Below are 18,433 nucleotides of genomic sequence, written 5' to 3' on the forward strand. Positions count from 1 at the left end.
AAAAGTTTTTACATTTGTTTATTGAATGGAAGTTTTAGAATGCAAAGTGTGTAAAGTATAATGTTTTTCTCTATAAAAATAAATTACTTGCTTTTCTTTGATATACATTGGATTTAAAATCAAGCATTAACAGTGAGAGTACAATGATGATCTTCAACTCGGATTTTATCTTCATTACATTCACTGCAATATGAATATGACAAGAAATGCAATCTTCTAATTACTGCTGGAGATTAACTTCTAGTGAAGCCACCATCCCTCTTTAACAAATGAAGCAAAATAAGTTTAAAATAGAAAGTGATGTACACAGACAAAGACAATGTTGATGAGTTTGTCCAACATATCCATCTACGAACTCACAGTAGTCTGGTGCAGCAATTTAATGTGAGTTTCGTCCATTATGTATAGTAAATACAGAAGCATCACGTCTCCAGCCCTGTTGTTGCGGTGGTTGCCATTGACGTTGTTCTGGTTGCTCCCACTGATGTTGTGGTTGTTGCCACTGACGTTTTTGAGGTTGTTGCCACTGAGGCCATTGAGTTTGTGGTTGTTGCGACTGATCATGTAGTGACTGTTGCCACTGTTGTTGCTGTTGTAGTTGCAACAGTTGTTGTGGTTGTTGCTGCTCTTCTTCTTCCTCTTCTTCTTCTTCTTCTGCACCAGCAGACAACTTCATGATTAAGAAACACAGGAGGCCATTGAAAATTAGCTGAAGGTTTGTGAAGAATAGAGCATTCTTATAAATTATTTCAATGTCAGAGGTGCCAATGATGTTGAATAGGCACTCAAGAATAAAACTGGGGAGGAAGACAACCAAGAAAATATACATGGCGAGTGTCGTGATCAGTTTCTTCTCTTTGGCAGGTGCAGGAGATGCAGCTGACAATCTGAAGTTTATAATGACACCCAAAGCCAACCCAATGGTGATAACTCCCAAAACGTAGATGGCCACCTCTTTTACAAATGCATAAACAGGGGACAAAACTAAAGTCAAAATGGAAATTACTGTAAAAAAATAGCACTGTTTGGATTCACTTTTTGGATGAATCAGGCACCAAGCAGAGGTCAGAAGATGTAAAATCACTCCATATAATCTGGTCAACAGCCATGCGACTGAAAGCCATGAAGAACTGCAAGAGATTCTACAGTTGGAGCTATACTCAAGATATTCACTTCCTACAGTTATTCCCATGAAAAAATTTACAATATCCACACAGATCATATAGATAAGAGGACAGCGGATGTGCTTAATGAGCCTGCGCTGATAAAAGAAGACGCAGATATAGGTAACCAGGCCCAGCAGAGAGGTGAACAGAAGAATTCCTCCAGCCAAATTGCGGTCTTCATAAACACCTGCTCTGGTCTTCCCCATTATGTGCTGGTCTTAACTAGTTTTATCGACCTAATGGAGGAGAAAAAGTAAAAGAGAAATGTTTTAAACATTACATGACCACACATAACTTTCTATAATCTTTTCCACACCAGTGGAACATTTTATGTTAAAAGTGTTACGATGCAGATTGACAAAGTCATAAGAGGAAATATTTTATGTATAAAACAATGGTAAATATAACTATACAGCAAGGGTCATCCATGATGCCACTTGGACACAATGTGGCCATTTAAAGGTTAAATTCTAAAAAAAATTTCTCAATGCCTGTTGTGCTACTTTTAATGTTTTTGCTGTCATAATTAAATTCGACATATTTTGCAAATTAGCCTATAAAACAACTTACTTAAGACTGCAATATATCTGCTTAATACTTCATTGAAATCAGGAAAACTAAAAGTTATCCACAGCAAAAATATTAAAATCACCTCAACACATATTTTTTTTTTAAATTAACAAAACACATTCAACATGTTTTTCTTTTTATATCTTCACACAATGCATTATGTTCATTGACCAATTTTCTTTTGCATTGTGTAAAGAGAAAATTATTATTGATAAAACTGCAGAATTTTTACTTTTTCACAGATACAAATACTTTTATCAGCATTAAACGAATTAGAAAAGTAAGAAAACACTCACAGTGTACTCCTAATTGTAGGTACTGACCATCTGTTGCCAAGCAAAAGCTTCTGAGTGACAAACATGTCTCTTTGCTTCGTATATTTATGACTCTGAAGTGCCTTGTAAAACCTGTGGCACGTGATTTTCAAACACACCCACTTTTAACCAGTGACCAGAATTACAATAAAACAGAGTGAAGATGAATTTGCTTTGAAAGCAGGCAGCACTCTGAATGCACGTTTCTTTTGGGTGAAATGTGATCTAACTTTGGTCACATTTGTTTACAGTGAAACTTAATTTACTTAATTTTAATTGTGAGGGATTATATGATGTAAAAGATATAAAACATTTGCACTTTTTATACTTTTATTGAAGCCTGGGGAAATCTGCTGACAAAATATGAGATAAAAAAATAGTCCAACATTTTATAAGATAATAAAATCTTCTTGCCACATTCATTCTATTTGCATTATGCAACATCCATCATGTGAAAAACAATGCCAGATGTAGCAAATATGATTGTAATCCTAGTCACGACACGTAACACATCGTACTTGAGATTTGTTTTTGAGTTTAAGTTTCATCTTCACTGTCATTCAACACCACCGAAGAGTAGTTTCCAGCTACAGTGATAATTAAAAACTCTATATGCAAATTAATAATTGATTTTTTTTAACTTGACAAAAGGTTTGATAAACACTCAATTTAAAAAAACAACAACAACAACAATTATTTCATGCCTTAGGCTTTAAAGGATTAAACATTGCTTTTACCTGGAAAACTTTTTTGAGCCACTTTTGGGGTGGAATGCTCAAATAAAAACGGGTGGTGGTCATTTTCATGGTGGACACAGTTGGCTGGTTTCACCTGCAATTTTAGGATAAAGATTTAGTGATAAAAACTATCTAGTAATGTAAAGTATTTTTGCCTGATAATAGCTACAAATATATTAGAGAAGCATGGCGCACAACATCATTGTATTTGCACAGCTGATGCTCATGACTCAGCTGTGTATATGAGCATTAATCATGATCTTGCTCTTACTGGTCATGGGTTCTCTCCGGGTATTCCAGCCTTTTCCCACAGTCCAAAGTGAACGGTTGTGTATCACTCTATGTTAATACTGCATTGGACTGGCGACCTGTCCTGGGAGTACCCTGCTTCTTAACCCATATTGCTGGGATAGATTCCAGCTCCAGATCATTTGTAACCTTCACTAAAGCCTTTTCTGTACTGTGATGAGCTGTGAAACCTGACTAAAACTCAAATTCATGTAAACTATTCCTCTGCAGATGATCAGTTAGCTGTTTTAAAACTAGTCTTTCAAGACTTTTTGAGATAAAAAGTCTTGAGATTGGCCTATAAGTAGCTAGGATAGCTGTGTCAAAAGGTGACTTTTTAAACGGTCAGATTATTGCCACCCTAAAGGCCTGCGGTATGTAGCCTATTAATAGAGATAGATTGATCATATTTGAGGTTTAAGTGTTAATTAATAATAGGATAATTTGAACAGTCGTAAAGGCATGGGAACTAAAAGATGGAGGAGGAAGTTAAATTGATTGATTGAGCTGATTATTGAAGTTCAGAAGGATCAATAAGACAGAAGGACTCTAAATAAATATCAACAGTATTGAAAGAAGCTATACATAATGATACTGTCTCTATTCTGTAAGATGATTGTGAGTATTTTTTTCATCTAACTGTTAACCTTTTATTTATTAGGAAATTCATGAAGTCAGGGTTAGGGTTAACCCTAACCCTAACAATTAAGGTTAAAGGAATACTCAACAGATACTCAACAGATAGTTCAGCTGAGTGCTGGCTCTTTGCTAGCCTTGCTACAGTGCTGAAGGAAAATCTGGGATGGGTCTCATTTTCTTCAACAAACAACAACAAACTCTTTTTCATGGATAAATCAAGATGTTCTAAAATGGTGAAATAATATGTTCTCTAAAGTTTACGCCCTAAGGTGTTTGAGAGTTATACCAGGGAGTCAAGTAATTCTGACTTGAGGTTTTCTCTTTCTTTTTTTTTTTTTTTTCTTTTTTTTTTCTTTTTTTTTGTCTGTCCCATTTGGTTCTTAAGCCGTCAGAATTGTTGTCTGAAGACCAACAAGGATACCAAATGGATTTATTTTGCCAAATGGATCATCATGGCATTGCCGTATTGGTCCATTTGATCAAACTTTGTTGTTATTATTTATTTTATTTTCAGTTGTTACAGATGGGACAGACATGACGGGGGGATAGGAAAGGGAGAAAGAAAGAGAGGAAGGAAAAGAAAAACAGAAGGGAAAAGGGACAGTGAGAAAGGGCTCTTACAAAGACAAAGAGAAAGAAAAAAAAAAAATCTCCTGGATCACCTGTTGAGAGAAAAAGAAGAGAAGACAAGCAAAAAAAACCAAACAAAAACAAAGCAACATACTAAACACAACACCATCACGTTAATCTAGCTGAGTGTGAACAGCAGTAAATACTAAATATTGAAAGTTGTTGTGCAGCACGCAGGACAGACAGCGCACAATGTGCTTTGAAGTAGCAGCTAAGAAAGGTGTAGTTTATGTCTACGAACAGTGAACACCCGTGTGCACACCTGTGTGGATCAACGCGCTTGTATACAAAAGGTTTTCCCATGTAACGGTCTGCTAGAGGGTGTGGAGGCCCATAGCCCCGTCCCCCAGGGCATGAAGCAGGCATGGAGGAGATCCAGGCTCCAGACATCCAGAGGACCCAGAGTGCGAGAGCCCAAGGAGTACCACCGTTTTCTCTTTCTAAGGAGCCATCACTTCCATAGCCATTTTCAGTGATGTAACCATATTAACAAGATAATCAACTTCTCTGGGAATATGTCTTGGAATGAAAACGTCAGGACTTCTTTAAGTTTCCTTGAAGATGTTTCGCCTCTCATCCCAGAAGCTTCTTCAGTTCTAAGAGCAATTGCTAGAGAGTCCCAGATTTTAAACCCTTTGAGAGTGTCCCCCCCAGCCACACTTATTCATTGTGGCTTATTCAGTGTGGCTAGAAGATTTATACAGAAATACTGTGGATAAATGTGCAACATTTATCATCTTCACATATTTCACATATACATCTTCCTGCAGATGTATATCTGCAGGAAGATTCTCAATGAATTACAGTACATATGCAGTAGTGAGTGGTGCAATGCAGAAGAAATGGTATGCATGTAATTGTCCTGTGTTATGAAATTTGGAAGAAATCTTAGAAGGGAGAAAATCTTTTAACTGCAAAACTTAATGCACTGCATTAATTTGTCTCTATGCTGTTTTTCATTAACAAAAAATTTTAATCAGAATAAAAAGGGAATTTAATTTGTGCATTTGTGAAGATGACCCCACTCAACCTTAACCTCTGCATTGCATTAATTTAATACCCTGCAGTGTTATTGTGTTATTTCTTAGATCTGAGTGAAAACCAAATTCTTCTTGTAGTTGTGTAAGGATACACAATACTAATAATGTAGGTACTGATGATACTACCAACAAATATGAAGTGGGCATGAAAAAAATGATGTTCTGGGTTGTTGCATAGTTTGGGCACAGAAATGAACTGATATGATGTTATACTGATATCTAATTGACTTTGGCACAGTGGTAAAATATTTAACAACTACAGTGCTGTCTCATTGTTCATCACTGGAGGGAGTCAGACACAAGTAAGTGTGTGTGTGTGTGTGTGTGTGTGTGTGTGTGTGTGTACTTTTACGTGGCCCACAACATCTAAGAGCTGTTGTGGGCTCACCACCACCAGGAAGTGCAGTGTGTGTTGTGGTGGCATTCAAGGATGGAGGCCCTGGTGTTTGTTGAAACTAGCTCTTGTGACTTGGAATGTCACCTCTCTGGTGGGGAAGGAACATGATCTAGTGTGTGAGTATGAGAAATACTAGCTAGATGTGGTCAAGCCTCAATGCATGGCTTGTGCTTAGGAACCAAGGGAAGGGGTGCCGCATTCAGTTCCTGAGTTGCCCTCAGTGAGAGGCAGTGAGCAGGGGTGAGCATACTTGTATCCACCTGGCTCCTCCCATTGTCCTCCCATCACCCCCACTCAGATGGCTACCCCTTGTTGAGCTGGTGTTTTTTTCCTGTCAAAAGTGACTTTCTACCGTCCACTTTTGCCAAGGGCTCAAAGGCAGATGTATTGTTATAATGTCTGTGGCTAACATTATAAATTGCCTTGAGGTGACTATTGTTTTTATGATTTTCGAATTGATGTAAATAAAATAAATTGAACTGTGTGATTTGGATCAGGTTGTGGGGGAAGATCCTTGACAGACCAGCAAATGCAACCAGTAGTTGGAGGGCAATGCAAGAATCAGACACTGGTCTGCAAGATCTTCATTTCCTACCTCAAGCTTCCACCAGATGACTGTCACTGGCCCTTTAAATCTTTTATGGCACACCTGTAACCAAATATATTATAGTTTCTCCATAATTGCTTTGCATAGTGTAAATAAAATGACTTTCAGAACTACAGAGAGGTTCATAAGCAACACAAATCTACAGCTGACCATATCAGGTACTTATATAAAGCTTGTATAAATTATTTTTCACAATTTAATTACATTATTAAATTCCTTCTGTTGTGATGCTTTTTGTTTTGCTGGGTAACAAAATAATAATGACAACCAAATGTTTTGATTTTTTTAAATTATTGATGTAAATGGATATACTGTTGTAGGGGAAAATGTATATGACTTAAAGGTGCTGTTTTGGTTTTTGCTGTTATGCTTTCAGACTACTTCTTCTATTTTTGAAGCGATGTGTCTTAAAACTGTTGTCTGTTCAGGTAAATCCAAACACTGAAAACACAATCTCTATTTTCTGAGTTAATTTCATGAATGATGATTAAAAGACAACATTAATTGGCATATACACATTTCCAAATTTTTTATTAAATATTTTAAATGGGAAGCCAGCAAGCAGACACCAGAATTGATATGATTGTAGTTAAGTGGATACCTAAAAATGGAGAGAAGATGCAAACTCCACACAAAAAGGCACAAGTCAAATGTCGGATTTGAACACAGGATGTTCTTACTGTAGGGCAGCACTGCTAACCATTGTGCGACCATATTTGAAGTGTTCTTTTGTGTTTTCATACCACTATACTACAATACTACTAATGCCGAGGTTTTAGCGAGATTTAAAACCATTACAATAGAAAATTATATACCATCTATACATCTGTATTTCCAATGGAAGTGTTATGATTGTTCAAGTAATTGATGTGACTAATGTTAAAGGAGAATTATAATTGTGCACTATCAACACAGAAAGGTAATTGATTTTGCTTTTAAAATAATTTAGTCAACCTGCACATATAAATGAAAAAAATGGAGCCCAAAAGTAGGATCATGTGTGTGATTTTTGTAAATTCTCTTTCAATTTAGTTATTTATTCGATATAAAAAGTCCTTTTCATAATTCATGTAGTGGTTAATGCATATTAGATCATTAAGTACTTAGTAATCTAGTAAGTTGATTTACAGGTGAAATTGTACATTTGTAAAGGAATGTGCCAAGATATGTGAGTAATATTTAAATATTTAAATATTTAAATATTTATTCACGTTTGATATTCTGCTTCTTTGGGTTGCAGGAATTTTCCTGTTGTATTTGATGACTACCATCACGACTGCACTGCTTTTAACAGGGTCCAAAGAAACAGGTAAATAAGATTGCACAGCAGCAACCTCTTCTGTTTGTTTTTACCAATTGATCATGAATGAGCAAATATTTTAAATAAAATTACATTCTGTATTGATTTCATACTTTCAGTCTGGTTTATATAACTCTGGTATTTCCTGCCTCCCTCTGGTTCTATTTCCGGCTCAGTCTGGTCTTGGTGGTTGTTTATTTTTCTGGCTTTGTGTTGTCTGAGTTTCCCGTCTTTTGTTACTGCCTGTTTTATTTTGGTGGTCTTAAACCTCTTGTGTGTCATGTCTAGTTCTACTTCCTCTTTATAGTTATCTGTTAGTACTTAAGCCTTGTTCCCACTTACTGCCTGTTCCCTCATCATCCTGTGTCTTGATGCATTCTCAATCATCCAAGTAAGTAAATCTCCAAAAGTTGATTCTGTTCATCTGGACGTAGCGTTTTCAGTGGGAGAAACGTTTCGTCACTCATCCAAGTGACTTCAGTCTCGGCTGACTGCAGGTTTCCCCAAACTTATAAACAGTACATTTGCATAATGACTGAAATCAGCCCACTGAAGGAACAATGGGCTGTGAGGTCAGTTCCTTCATCATGATTATGCAAATTCTCATGACCATTGATCAACAACCACTGATCAATGACCACTGTGCTCTAATTATCCTTGACAAATTGAACCTCTGTGTTGATATTGTTTTTCTATATTTCAATAAAAAGGATAAGCTAATCTCTTTTTTTAGTGCAGTACCACTTCATCAATGAATCCCTGACCTGGTATGAGGCTCAGAGCTTCTGCAGATTGAAGTACTCTGACCTGGCCACCATAAATAACATGTATGAAGAAAACCACCTGGTCAGTACACTGGACAGTCACGCGACTGCCACATGGATCGGACTTTACAACGGACAGTACAACAGGTGGCTGTGGTCTGATGGCAGCGGCAGAGCAGACTTCACCAAATGGAGCCTTAATCAACCAGACAACTATGGCGGCATTGAGTCATGTGGCGAGATGTATGCTGATGGCTTCTGGAATGACGTGCCATGTGGTGTAACCAAAGCTTATGTGTGTTATGAAAGTAAGTAATGCAATTAGAGTAATGTAGATGAAAACACACCTTAAAAACAAAGTGATTAATATTAACAGCAACTCTGAGACCTTAGGTATGGGGCGCCGTTTGTAAAGTGAAACATGCTGAAATTAACGGCAACATTTTTCCACATTTAGCTCAAAACCTTACAAAAACATGTTTTTTCGAGTTATTTTTTACAACATTTCGTAAAATATTTGTAACTTTTCATATTTAAAACACAATTTTAAATGTTAAATCTAAATGTTAAATATTAAATCTAAATCTAAATGTTAAATCTAAATGTTAAATGTTAAATCTAAATATTATATTTAAATTAAATCTAAATGTTAAATCTAAATATTATATTTAAATTAAATCTAAATGTTAAATCTAAATATTATATTTAAATCTAAATCTAAATGTTAAATGTAAATATTATATTTAAATCTAAATGTTAAATCTAGATGTTAAATGTTAAATCTAAATGTTACAGGAAACGAACATGCAAATTTATTGTACGGATCAATGGAATTACCACAACAAAAGCTTTACGAAAACCTCCAGTGCAAAAGTGTGCCAATAGTGGTCAGATTGTGTCTGCTCTCCCCCTCACTTCTCACCGCCATGAGCTGCTTCACTTCTTGCCTACGAGCATGTCCAGCGATTTAGCTGGACTTGTGCTGAAGCAATTATGAAGTGGAGACTGCAGCTGCTGAGAGTCCACTACTGCTGAATCTTTGGCCGACAAAACGGATCTTCCGATGTTTTCAGTTAAATCGCTGAACATGCTCATAGGCGAGATGTGAAGCAGCTCATGGCAGGGAGAAGTGACTATCAGGGGAGAGCAGACACAATCTGACCACTACCGGCACACTTTTGCACCAGAAGTTTTCGTAAAGCTTTCATTTTGGTATTTCCGTTGAGCTGTACAATAAATTTGCATGTTAGCTGAATATTTAGTTTCCTGTAACATTTAGATTTAACATTTAGATTTAACATTTAACATTTAGACTTGACATTTAACATTGTGTTTTAAATATGTAAAGTTACAAATATTTTACAAAATGTTGTAAAAAATGTTTTTGTAAAATAAAACAAAAAAAACATGTTTTTGTAAGGTTTTCAGCTAAATGTGGAAACATGTTGCCGTTAATTTCAGCATGTTTCACTTTACAAACGGCGCCCCATACTTAGGAGTTTCTACTGCTTAATCTGATCTTAATTTGTCTAATGATTTTAATATAAATTATTTTGGATAATGATAAAGGTAATTTTATATTAGTTATTTATATCTAAAAACAAAGACAAGAAAAAGTCATTAGTTGACTTGTAGACATGTTAGTGGTGTCATTCTGAGGGTCTGATTCACCACTTTTGGTCCACAATAAAATAACTGAAATATCTGGCAAATGTTACGGGTTCGAAATTGAGGATGAGAGTAAAACAATGATAGTCCAGAAGAGGTCGTTCAAACGATTGATTTTAATGCACGCAGCGTGGAGAGGTGTAAACTGCCAAACAGTTGTACATCTCTGCCCAAAATACACTCTAGATTGCTTTTATAACATCAGGGTATTGTAACGCCCCTTCTTGCGTTTACAAGCACATAATTTGCATGTACAGAACATTCATGTATTTTAAGAATTAAATGCAACATAGAGGTTCCTCCTTGTGGCATACTCTTCCGAATATGGTGATGACCTAAGGCCTTTGAGGTCACCCTGGACTGGACATCCTTCCGTCACCTGTAACTAGGCAAACTCAAATACCACAAGAAGCTGAATACATTCAGGCCTTTGCTCAGCTACTATTTTACTGTAACAGTATACTCAGCATATGAGTTATGATACATATATATTTAACTCAATCATTTTAAAGTAGTTATAACTGCACCTGTAATAAACATGTTAATATTTGATTATGATAACCCCTATAATATAAATTATAACATAATGCCAGCAGCTTCAATAAACGCTTTGATGAAATGATAATTAATGCAATGATAAGATGATGGTTATGTAAAATAATCCCTGTAATTCCACAATTCCCTCTTTTGACGTCTTCCAAAGACGTCACTACACCATTCCCATGTCCACTACCTTCGCTCTGACCCTCTCTCTGCTACACCTTACTAACCTACTGTGTTCATCTAAGGTTCCTGTCATTATTCAAAGTTGGTTCCCAATATCATATCAGGCAAAATGATAAACCCTACTGCCACGTCTGCTTTGTTAAGCTCTTCAGTTAGACTCTGTACCGGTTTGCCAATCTGTGTGTACATACCTCTACACTTTTAATGTCTAAATGCACATCTGGATGTATGTGCACTTGTATGTCTATCTGCATCTATGAGTCAATCATTTTTCAGATATAAGGCGTTAAAGTGAGAAATGTTTCCTGACTATTAACTCCTGATTTTGGAGGGACTTTCCGGGTTGCCCAACCTCTTAGGTTTGGCCTTTTACACTTTTACTAAAGAAATTTTTAACAGAGCCCAAAGAGATTTTTATTTTACTCCTGTGCTTGACAGGATAAGGGAAGTTGTTTTTTGTTTTGTTTTGAAATTTTTCCCTTCTGTGTGTGTGTGTGTACATAAGTAAGGATATGATAATCAACATAAGATCCCTGGTTTGCAAATTATTTTCTGCCCCCACTGCAGGGCAACATCCTGCATCATGTGGTGGTGAGTCTATGTTGGCTAGTTTAATGCAGATATGTAACAGTTGCTTGATTGCATGGCCCACGGAGAGTTGCGCAGTTTCAATGTATGTGGAGAGTTCAATACACATTTCTTGGCTAATTATTAAACTATTGAGGTGCCATTTAGAATAACTATGAAAACCCCCATATATACATATATATATCAATATCAAGCACATATCTACACTTAAACACACACTCAACCATTTCTCCTTCACTTGTTTAAAATACTCGTCCAGTCTCAGCACACCCCAACAGCAGATCTCTTCATGAGACCATCTTCAGGTGCATTTTCTAAGTTGGTCCTCCTGACATGAGTTCTTGTTTTTTCTACAGTTTTTCTATGGAAATGAACCCAGGTGTTTTCACAGTTTAAACATAGGTTACTCACATTTCTAGCCTGATTGTTTCCCAATAAAAGTGAAATCAAACGTTACATTTGATTTTACTTATGTATTATCATATTCTGGGCTCTATCCAGTATATTAACTTTCTTCAATCTCAATACTCTTTATGTGTGTGAGCAACGCTTGTAGTTTTATTAAACACAGAGTAAAATACGCACCCTCCCCCTATCAGCCTAAATCTCCGCTAAAAAGCACACTTCAAAGTTTTCTATCTGGATTTACGCCTCTTTTGGCTTCAAGCATATACATAACATGCAAAAGTTACTGTTAATGGCAGTTAGACAAGTTTCCATTATCTACAGCATTTTGTTTCACCCGGCTCACCTTCACACATTTCCTGTTCACTTATTGCATATTTATCTTTAACACCTTTTACCTCAGTAGTTGCTAAGCAGAAACAAAGCAACCTGTGGTCCACCTTTACCCTGTAAAATAAACCCCTGTCATGTTTGTGTCTGTAAGCATGTTTTGCATTCATTCATTACACTCCCCGCCATTCCTGCAAATTAGGAGCTGTAAAGTTGAAAGCTACATCAAGTCCAGGCCTTTGGCCTGGCCTATATATAAATCATGTGTGTTTGTAAGGTGCATGCAATTAACCTGCTATGTTCTCATCTTCCCTCAACATGTATCACCTGGACACTCTCACCAGTGAAGCTTAGAACCCTTTTGGACGGAACATCAACTCTAAACAAGCACAGTTATGCATTGTGTATAAAATTAACTCAACCTGTAAATAGAGACATCACTGTTATGACAAACATAAAATAATACTGTACAACACGTTATTAACACAGTCATCCTAAGGCAGATTATATGATAGCAATAAAAAATCTCTAAATCCCCAATCCCAACAGGTCCTGCTTTTAAATCTTCCCTGACTTTCCCTTCAAGTTCTGCTGTCTTAGTACAATAATTAGGTCCTCCTAATCCCATTAAATCTGCCATATTGATTCCTTCATGTGTAAATGTCAGGTTTCGAGCATCTAAAACTTTACTCAGTCTCTGTTGTGCTAATGATGTCATAGTGAACGCCTGCAAGTTCACATAAGCCACCACACTATGTTAGTTAGAACTTTTAGTGAGTGTTCTCTCCCTACATGTGCTGTTTCCTATATTATTTTGGCAGCCCCTGCTGCATGCTGTGCGCATTTAGGGTGCCTTGCTTCTGTTGGACTCAACCTCATGCTAACCTACATAAATACCTGTCTTAAGAGAGACCTCTGCACAGCTCAGATGCCAGTTGCAAGAGCTCTCTAACATTAGAATCATCCACTGTGACTTATATAGTGTTATTTCGGTACTTTATACTTCACACATTTTCAACGTTGTTTATATGGGGAGTTCCTCTTTTTGTGTCTATATTTATTAATATGCCTTGTGCACTAAAACTTCCTGTTTTTCAGTCTGGCTGAGCACTTGTTTGTGAGTAAAAACTGACCTCTACAAGCCTTCACAATTAAAGTACATAAAACAAGATAATGAGCCGATACACATTACAAATGCTTCATATATACAGAGAAAAACCCAATAATCCACATTTCACTATTTTGTTCTTTGGTTCAGATTTGGATTCTGTATTGTTCTTTATTTGTTATTATTTATATTCAGATTGTTTTTTGCTAGTCTTGGTTTGTTGTTGTCTGTTTGGGAGCTGACATAGTCTCTATAAATGAACTTCTTTTGGTGGAGTAGCATCATGAGAGAAGCTCCAGAGAGGCATCTTCCATGTTAAACACTAAAATATAACATAAGAGATCTTCTCAACGTGTTGTATATTTTTAATATTTCCTTATTATTTTGTCATAAAATAAATCACCCAAATAACTTAAGCTGTGTGACAGCACCTTGCGTTTACGCCGGGCTGTGAACTGCCCTGAAGCTACACCCCCTTTTACCCCATTTACTTTCTCAATCTTAGTTTAAACTATTCCTGACCTTCTCCTTCTCTCATCTGATCATCTCAAGTACGTCCTGTACCAAATTTGCTTCCTCTTTTCAAGTCCCACATTTAATTACAAGCTCCAACACATTTGCCCTATATGGCTGTTCCGACGTGTTTCCTGTCAACTTAACAGAGTTATTCTCAAAACTCAGAGCTGAAGTTCCCCTTTTCTAAGTCTGTATGTTCTACAAGAGAGCAAGTCAGTAAACAAGTTTATCATCACAAAGGTTATTAGGCAAAGGTCACGTAGACATTTGCTTAGTAACCCTAAAACAGCACATTTCATGTAGCTAATCGCATATATTAACACCCCCCTTTTTGTGACACATCTCATGTGTTACAAACTCAAAATCCTTCACTCAGGTTAGGCAATTAAAAGAAAAGTTTAATCCTATCATATTATGTATAAATGCTCCGGAGCTTAAACCTGTGTTTAAGGAATGAAATCAAATTACTCATCATGTCAAATCCTTTCTTGGCTCCATCCACAGCCTGCATCCTTGAAACGTCCTAGTCCAGTCTTTTGTCAGTGTCCAGGTGGTCCAACCTATGGTCTGCCTGGTCCGTCCATTCACCTGTCCATTCCCACACATTCACTCACACGCATTAACATCTGGTAGTGGTAGACGTCTGCACAAATAATCACATTTTCCACTTTCAGTAAACTCAGTTAATTTATATACTCATCTATTTTCTTTTTAGTTCAAAGTTTTCTAGGAAAATAGTTCTTTATACTTTTGGACTGGATTGGCTCGCTGCAATCCTTTTAGACAGGGACCCACAATCTGACCCATTGTAATTCGGACAAGGTCACCTTACTTTTTGTTCTCCTGAGACTATTGTCAGCGCTGTTATTCATTGTTTTCTTTTGCAGGCCTGCTTACAACAAAAATGAGAAAAAAGAGAGCTGAGTATTAGCTCATCAAAGTACCAAACAAAATCACCTGACAGGTTTTTTCTTTATAAGTGCACTGTTACAAAACCCCTTAAACATGTCCATGTTTATTAAAACTCCCTCTTTAAAACTAAAACAACAACCTCAAAAATCTTCAACAATCTTAAATTTCACCCATCCAACACACCCAAAACGTAAAAAGCTTCACCGTTTCGTACACAACATCCCCCTTTAAGCACTTTACCAAACTCACATTCAACCTAACCTATAAGCACGTTCTCACAATATGTCAACACTAATTTATAAACCTCTTAATCAAATTTTCAGCTCGTAACAGTCTACTTCTCCTCTAAGGCCTCAAGCACACACACAGCAACCTCCTCTGTCATCAGTCACATAAGCTCCCTAACTAATTTGCATACTGAGTCACATCTCAACAACTTAACTTGGCAAACGAAATACATGATTACACTTCATCACATTATTTAATTATTTTCATTTTCTTTCTATACTAATCCCTTGTTTTGATCAATCAGTGCAAGAGCACTCCTAAGTCACCCTTTTAAACTATGTCAACCACTTTATTAAACATTCACACCATTCTATCACTCATACAAGTAGCAAGCCGATCTTCATTGCGTATGTTTGTGTGTGCTATTTTGCATATATGGCTTCACAGTCTCACAGACACTTTCCCATTCTCCAGTTAAAGAGTCAGTTTTCTCCGTCCCCCAATCACTAACCCAAATTTTACTTCCCCACCTTAAATCACAGCCCTCCTGATCTTCCGCCGCCAGTTAGGGCTTGCTGTCAGGTTCCTGGACACTGTAAACAATTCAACCAGAAACTTGCCTTAACATATCCATTCCTGTTAACCTGTAATTTCTTCAGACTCCTGCATCTGGAGAATTGGTCCGGGTCTGCTTTACTCCTGAAAATAACAAACTAAAACATTTTCATTATTATCACGGACGCCTAAACGACCCATTTCTCTTTTTCTAGTCAAAAATACCAATTATGTCATGTATGTAAGCGTGTTCTTCCTTGCGTTATGTGGTCATGTAAATGCAGTGTAAGCTGTTTTCTTCATTGCATGCCAGGTGATCATCTTAATTAAGTGTAAGCAGTTTCTTGATTGCATGAGTGTAAGCTGCTTCTTCATTGCATCCTTATGTATTCATTGCATTTTCATGTATTCATATTTAATTTATGCATCTTTTCGCTGAGCTCAGCATTCAATCTCACTTCTGAATCGTTTCGAAAATAATCTCACATGTAACAATTTGTATATGTGTGTTTTCTATTCATTAATATAATTGTCAGTTATTTTGATTATCTTTACCTTTTGTATTGTTTACCTCTTTGTTGTGATATGGTGGACATCCCTAAACTATCACGAGTTCAGGGTTCAATTTCAATCCAATCATCTCCTATCTTCTCGCAGTCAAACTCGTCCAGCTTCATCTCTCACTGGTCCTTTTTCATTCACAGTGTCCTGTTCGGGCTTCAGAGCCCCAGCAAACACAGTGTGTTTCTTCTCTGTTTTGATCTTTCAGTATTTCCTCTTCCTTCAGTCTTATTTTCATTTGCTGTGTTTTCTTCTGCATCCATCTTTTCAGTCTTTTCTTCCAAGATTGCTCCAAGCTTGGCAAATATGACAGTCAGTGGCTTCAAGCAGACATATCACGCTGTTCTTCACCAGCATGCATGTTGCATCACGTGCTTTCTTCCATGCTGCTGGACTCATCAGTCGTTGTCAGTGTTACTGCTTTCGCCTGCACTGTCTTTTAGCTTCCGTTACTTCTTCACGTCCACGATGTTCTATCGGTCTTCATCAGGAAATTGACTGTCCTTTACGTGTCTTCTCGGGGTCAAGGACAAAGTGAGAGCTCAAGCTGCACAATTTCGAGCCAAAGACTGGCTTATTTTCTCCCAATTCTTTTAATCTACTTTTCTGCTGCTGAACTCAAGGTTCCAATGTTGAGAGAGTCCACCTGTATTGGCACACTAAAGCATATAATTAGTACTATATTCATTTTTATCTTAAAACCTCCCTTTTGCTTCATCTGCCCAGAGTTAAATCTCTCTCTCTACTCTGGGTGCACACTTGTCACCGTGAGCTTCCCTTTTATGGGCATGCATTTCCTGTCCCAGACACACACACGGTTTCCTGTTTCTACAGCTTCTGCAGAGACTTCCTTTTAATTTCACAGTCTACAAATAATCAGTAATTCTACTAAATCTTTATCTAAAAGCAATATGCCTTCATTTCACTCACACACATTTTAATAGCGCTCTTTCACACATCAGGACAACTAACACTTCTCCACACACATCACCATTCTTTAGGTCAGTTTTGTAGCATCAGTCACACAATAATTTCTTGAGTGGGTGTACTAAGTGCATATACTTATGTGTTTTCAATCAGCGTCAGTGGGATTTAGATTTCTATCCTGCCTACAGTATAATTCCAGGGCCCGAAATATAACAATACTACTACATGCAAAATCTAATAATGCTTCTTCTGATCGCCTTATTACTTAAGTTACTAAAAAGCCGTAATGAGTATCTGAAACCACAGCGTGACATCGACAGGTTACGTCATAAACATCCCCTGTCCATGTATATTCAACTACACAATACCCTGAATCCAACATATGTATTTACGCAAACTGTTATAAAATGTTAAAAAACGGTGTCAGTACAAACAGTCAATAAAACACAAGTCCTATTACTTTCAGCAAGTATTACGTCGTTCAGGGACGTGTAAAGCAAAACCCATACTCCAATTCTACATGTATCATAAAGTAGTCGTCATATTTAATAACCGTAATGCCAACAAAGTAGAAATAAAAGCAATTCTTCCCTTAAAACACAGACGTAAGTCGTCCTGAACCCAGTCTCTGCAGTCAGTCATTAGTTACTCATTAGTAAACAGGAAATGTCACTCTAAATAAGTCACAGGCATCTCATTTACATAGACACAGACACACTCTCAAAATAAACAGCCTGCTGCAGTGCCCGTGGCAGACAGAGCCTATATACAAACATAAAAATTATAACACAGAGACGTCTGATAAATTAAATAATATTTACAAGGCCTTAAATTGCACAACCTACATAATTTAGACAAAATTTGAATTAACCCTCCAAGGGACAAACTCCAAGTTTTTGATAATCAATGACCCAGTATCAGGTCCAACCTGTGTCTGGTCTAATTGCTAAAGTTCCTAAGTCAATTTAAAAGCGTCCAACGCCCAAGGTCCAACCTTTACTACCCAAAAAAGTGCATAAACCGTTCCAAACGGTAAACTGATCCAATCAGTAGCTATTTAGGAGCGTCGTTGTTCTCCACACTTGCCAAGTGAACTATCCCTCCCAGAGGAAGATGTCGATCGTCACCGACAAATTGGAAGCGTCACCTTCCGACAATGCGCTTCCTAGAACATCCCACAGTTCCGTTCTACAGAAATTTAATTGTGTTGTAAAGACATCCTATGAAACCACAAAACCGACTATATTGATGTCCAAGCCCAGCTTTATATTCAATTATAACTGCATGACCATATACAGTTTCCAAATTACCTAATCCTAAATTCAGTAGTCCAACTACTTTAAATTCTCTTTCCTTAGCAGTCCAACTGCATTTCCTTTAATCAGTACTGTCACTTAACCTTACATTATCATTACTTCCACTTCAATTCTCATGAGATTTTCACCAAAATCAAAACA

At 37.0% G+C, this 18,433-nt stretch overlaps 2 protein-coding genes across 7 annotated transcripts in view; one reads left to right on the forward strand and one right to left on the reverse strand.

Moving 5' to 3' along the window:
- LOC106097219 (uncharacterized) overlaps positions 1–18,433 on the reverse strand; it is a 20,351-nt gene continuing 1,918 nt past the window's right edge. For 2 of the 6 annotated variants that reach the window (XM_025900531.1, XM_025900532.1), the window contains exons 2-3: positions 2,788–2,881; positions 1–1,402 (exon numbers count right to left, since the gene is read on the reverse strand). In XM_025900531.1, the coding sequence (XP_025756316.1) occupies positions 380–1,372 (993 nt within the window). In that variant the 5' untranslated portion in view covers positions 1,373–1,402; positions 2,788–2,881 and the 3' untranslated portion in view covers positions 1–379. Of the gene's footprint in view, positions 1,403–2,032; positions 2,115–2,787; positions 4,017–6,376; positions 7,232–18,433 lie in introns of those variants that run through there. The other 4 variants (XM_025900536.1, XM_025900533.1, XM_025900529.1 and 1 more) reach the window with 4 other exon arrangements.
- Positions 6,485–18,433, forward strand: part of LOC109199747 (macrophage mannose receptor 1-like) — a 26,510-nt gene continuing 14,561 nt past the window's right edge. The window contains exons 1-4 of the mRNA XM_019355063.2: positions 6,485–6,546; positions 6,765–6,816; positions 7,629–7,697; positions 8,422–8,760. Of these exons, the coding sequence (XP_019210608.2) occupies positions 6,789–6,816; positions 7,629–7,697; positions 8,422–8,760 (436 nt within the window). The 5' untranslated portion in view covers positions 6,485–6,546; positions 6,765–6,788. The remainder of the gene's footprint in view (positions 6,547–6,764; positions 6,817–7,628; positions 7,698–8,421; positions 8,761–18,433) is intronic.

The sequence above is a fragment of the Oreochromis niloticus genome, linkage group LG3 (assembly GCF_001858045.2).
Source record: "Oreochromis niloticus isolate F11D_XX linkage group LG3, O_niloticus_UMD_NMBU, whole genome shotgun sequence".
NCBI lineage: Eukaryota > Metazoa > Chordata > Actinopteri > Cichliformes > Cichlidae > Oreochromis > Oreochromis niloticus.